The 4,433-nt window shown below is 42.3% G+C and overlaps 1 protein-coding gene across 1 annotated transcript; it reads left to right on the forward strand.

Moving 5' to 3' along the window:
• The first annotated feature begins 1,389 nt into the window (after nt 1-1,389).
• On the forward strand, nt 1,390-3,200 carry LOC119351921. Its single transcript, XM_037618694.1, has 6 exons — nt 1,390-1,479; nt 1,826-2,228; nt 2,372-2,496; nt 2,594-2,795; nt 2,882-3,039; nt 3,115-3,200. The coding sequence occupies exons 2-5, from the start codon at nt 1,828-1,830 to the stop codon at nt 2,928-2,930; spliced, it is 777 nt and encodes a 258-aa protein (XP_037474591.1). The 5' UTR covers nt 1,390-1,479; nt 1,826-1,827; the 3' UTR covers nt 2,931-3,039; nt 3,115-3,200.
• The last annotated feature ends 1,233 nt before the right edge of the window (nt 3,201-4,433 follow it).

Consider the following 4,433-nt stretch of genomic DNA (forward strand, 5'->3'; position numbering starts at 1 on the left):
TATTTTAGGTTTTTGATTGAAAATGAAATGAAATATCCACAAAAAATCTTGTGGAAAACTAGAAAAGCCTCTAGAGTGAAGGTGTGCCTTCGGTTAGTTCTTAGAAACAGTATACTAAGTTGCTAACCAAAGATAATCTTCTGAAGAGAGGGTGGGTTGGTGACAGTGAATGTCCTTATTTGTGGTAAAGAGGAAACCATTAACCCTTTTTTCACAACGTTCTATGGCTAATCTACTTTGAAACATAATGAAATGTGCTTTTAATCTACATGATAATCCAGATATCACACATGACCTGTTTAACACCTCATTGCTGAAAATTAATAAAAATGAGAAAAACCTGGTGGTGGTTGGCATTTTTGCTACTTGGACTATTTGGAAAGAAATAGTAGCATTTTGTACAACAAAAAGGTGAATGAGCCTTGTACTCCTGTGAATATGATTATTAAATGGCTTCATGGTTGAAACACTTTGCAAAAAACCCAGAAAAGCAAAAAAATAATGAAGTTTTCAAGGCGTCACATGGCTAGAGATCAGGGAGCAATAAGATTACGGCGGGGTGATCTTCATGAAGATGCTTCCCCTATACCTCCTCTGCCTTATTGGCTTTGAAGATGTTCTGTTGCTATCTTCTTTGCTTTTGGACATTTGATATTAAGAGTTTGTTGTTAGACATTTATGAAAGGTTCTAACCCTGTATCCTGGAGACCCAGCATTTGGACTCCCAAGATATTGGGATTGAAGTTTATTAGCTTTTACCTTGCAAAAAAAAAGTTTATTAGCTTTTGTGGGTTATCAACTAGCTTTGTCCGATATAGCCCATGTGGTCTTTGGGGCTAACGGATGCAGGCGTGTAGCCCATTTTGCTCTGGTAGATCATGCATAATTTCATCCCCTTTTTTTTCTTTTGTTTTAGTAGTTGTATGAGACATTGTGGTTTCTTTTAGTCGAAATTGGAGAGGGAGCTCTCTTTATCAAAAAAAAAAGTTTGGGGTACAAGCTCGGGAGAGTGCAAGAGCCAAATTTGATGACCAGCGTTAGTAGAGCTTGGTTTGGAAAAAAAAACTCTGGGCCCAAATGACAGTCAATGATAAAAGAGATAAAAAAATTGCTTGTCGGACTGTTACGCGCAGCCACCCACACAAGACAGACCCACTCAGATCCCCTGTTTTGCCTAAAAAAAAAAACTCAGACCCCCTGTTTCACGCTCCCCTGTTTCACCCTCTCGAATAAGGAAATGCTCATTCAGGTTCCCACCTGACCACCTCACGGGCCAAAACCCTCTCCCCCTTCCTCGCTGTCTGCCTCTCCGGGGACGACGGCACGACGCGGTACGGGCTGCGTCGCCAGGATCTGCTACCTCGTCGAGTCCGCTTCTCCCCCGCCATACAAGTCTTTACCTCCGGCGACGGCGTACGCGGCCTGCTGCGCGAGCGATTCGGCCACCTTAGGGGTTAGGTTTTCCCCACATCCGTCAAGGTACGAACCACGAAATGGCGACCTTTTTTTTTGGGGAGTCTGTATGCGATTGAGGGGTAGGATCTCTATTTGTCATCGCCCGTGCGGCCATGCTTTAGCGTGCCTGCGGTGGCGACCAGGGTACATACCCATGCCCTGCCTGCGCTGGGTTCGTTGTAGATTGGGGGCTCCGATGTTTCATGCCGACTTTTTATTGATTGCATATCTTCATGATAATGCACCATAGGCCTGCAATTTGTTTGTTATAGATGAGAAAGGGGGAAGAAGAAGAGATAGGAGAGATGCTGTTTATGCCAGATTTGACTTAAGTTGTGCTGTTTTTTGTTGCATGTACTGACTACTGAAGCTATGGCTCGAGACTTTGATACATACATGAAGGGGTACCAGAGGTGCAAGCGCCCTTGGGAGTGTTCAGTTAAAGATCTAGGCGTCAAGCATATCGATTTCGATAAAAAAAGCATGAGGTTTTTTGAGGGCAAATACACCATGGGACCAATCATATCTGACTGTCTCATTGAGAAGTTCCTAAACAGATCACAGTTTGAGTCCTATTCTCTTTTGAGGAACTTTAGGCATTCAAATGTTGTGCCTGTCCAAAACTTCTATGATGTGTCAGGCTATCCCAGGTTTGTATTGTCTTGGGTGGACGGAAGCTTAACAGCATGGATGAAAAAGGATGGCGCAGGCATAATGTTTAAATCAAATATGAAGGGAAGCATTCCAACAGGAGCACTACGACAGACCATCCTGTGAGCCCTCAATCCTCATACTAGTTTTTTCGCTTGTTTCATCTGAACTTGTCGTTTTTGGTTGATGTTGGTGTTGGGCTGGGAGGGGGCAGGTTTTGCTGGTCTGATCTAACTTCTATCTTGATTGTATATTTTGTATGCAGTGACCTCTGTAGCGGACTTGAGCATTTACTGGCTGAGCAATTGTACCCTGCTGAGATTGATTTAAAAGACATGTACGTGCGCCAAGTGGGCCACAAGGGAATTGTCCAAATCCTCATTAATAAAGGTACTCGACCAACTTTTTATTTTGTCAAACGACCAACTTATTTAAGGAAGAACTGCAGCCCATTCCCTTTTGCTAACATTTAAATGTATGGACGCAGTTGAGAGATTGTCAGGTCTTGATGCAACAAAAAGGAAGGCAAAGTTATGGGCTGGTCTGAGAAAAGCTCTTCATGAGATATATAAGGAGGCTCCACGCGCTGTTAACCCTGTTGCATTGAGGTTCATCAACTATGTTGGAGTGACAGACAGCACCCGACTACAGAGGTTCCCTGACAAATGGGACTACAACATGAAGGCAAGGTACTTACTATCAGTTATGTCAGAAGATATTGCTGTGGTAAGACCTAAACTGCATGTCTAAGGTGTGCCTATAATAAATTGGCCAGAAACTCCCAATGGCAACCGTCTTCGGGCACCATTTCAAGAGGCGTTTGATCATCAGGCCGCACGTGGAACAATCTATGACGTAGAAGATCCCTATGACTACATAAGATTGTGCAAGGATGTTATCAAACATTGGAACGTCATGCCAGCTTCTGTTAAGGTACGCATGGAAGTGTGTAATGTGAGGTGTGGTTTTCATTTCCTTTTTATCTGACAATTGATAGCTGAAACACAGGGCGAGTGTTCCACCTGGGAGAAGTTCATTGACAAGATCGAGAAATGGGATCAGATGATTTGGTGCACTCTGTACGAGGCTACTGCATGTAAGAGCTATTTTTCTACGACACGTGCATGCCTTAAAATGACATGTTCCTTACACATTGCAAACTTTATTAGCATCATTATATGCTAATGCTTATTGTTTTCGTGTATGCAACTCTGTAGCCTTGAAACTGGATTCAGAACAGGGAATTGCTTATACAAACTGAAACAACCTAGAGTAGATTTTGATTGCAGCTGCGAAATTTAGGAGCCACTGATTGATCATGATCTTAGTTAGCGATCGTAGTAAACTATAACAAGTTTATATGCAAATGAAATGTACCTTGCACTTTCAGGAATCCTGAGGATGTATGGCAACAACGAGACAAACTAGCTTGACTTCGCTTCTGGAAACTGAAGACGTGATGAATGCTAGACACTGGCAGCAAAACCTGGTGATTTGTATTCTCATGTAACTTGTATGTTGAGGCATCATATTACACACGGTAATATAATATGCCCAAAAGGCATGGTTTGGCAGTGTCTATGCATGTTTTTTAGAATGTTGTGAGGCGTTTCAGAGATATATGTGGTGTCGATATAACGATGGATCTTACTGGAGTAGTGTCTGTTTTTTATCCTTCCACCCTTACTGGAGTATATGATCTATGCAAGAATGAAAACAGTGTGGCGACATCTCGAAGCAAAACCTATTCTGCATGCAATCTTGTCTCACACTGCAACAACCGAACAATCTGGCATGGTCAGATATAAGTTGCTCACATCACAATCTAGCCCCAAGCGCTGCACAGTCGACGTGGTTGACTTCACTTGCCGGCCACCTCCACACTTGCATCTGCTATCTTGCACCCTCCACGAATGTAGCGCATGGTTTGAAGAATTGAAGCCCTCCTAAATCCCCAAATCCTGAAATGAATAGCGCGTGGGTTGAAGCCACTCACGCGGTTTTATAAAGAAGCTAGTCTGACAGCGAATATTGTCTTTGGAGGCCGAGCTCCATGGAGCTCGGTTTTGAAAAAAATTAAATTTCGTCAAATTTCATATTCTCCGTGTTTCAAAAAATTCAAAAAAAAACACAGACATGCATGAAGGCACTACACACATGTGTGTAAATTTTCATTGCAAAATACGTTGAAATGAGGATTGTGCAAAAAAGAAAAATCTGAGGCTTTTTAACACATGATACTATTCATCCTCCCAGGCCATGAATTTATCTTTTTTGCACAGGTTGCATTTCAACATTTTTTATCTTGAAATTTTACACACATACAC

This window comes from Triticum dicoccoides, chromosome 2A (assembly GCF_002162155.2).
Source record: "Triticum dicoccoides isolate Atlit2015 ecotype Zavitan chromosome 2A, WEW_v2.0, whole genome shotgun sequence".
NCBI lineage: Eukaryota > Viridiplantae > Streptophyta > Magnoliopsida > Poales > Poaceae > Triticum > Triticum dicoccoides.

Excerpts from the sequence above, each read along its gene's own strand:
- LOC119351921 (XM_037618694.1), top strand. The coding sequence starts at position 1,828 with ATGGCTCGAGACTTTGATACATACATGAAGGGGTACCAGAGGTGCAAG. Across the intron at positions 2,229-2,371 it reads GCACTACGACAGACCATCCT|TGACCTCTGTAGCGGACTTG; the intron begins GTGAGCCCTCAA and ends TTTTGTATGCAG. Across the intron at positions 2,497-2,593 it reads CCAAATCCTCATTAATAAAG|TTGAGAGATTGTCAGGTCTT; the intron begins GTACTCGACCAA and ends GTATGGACGCAG.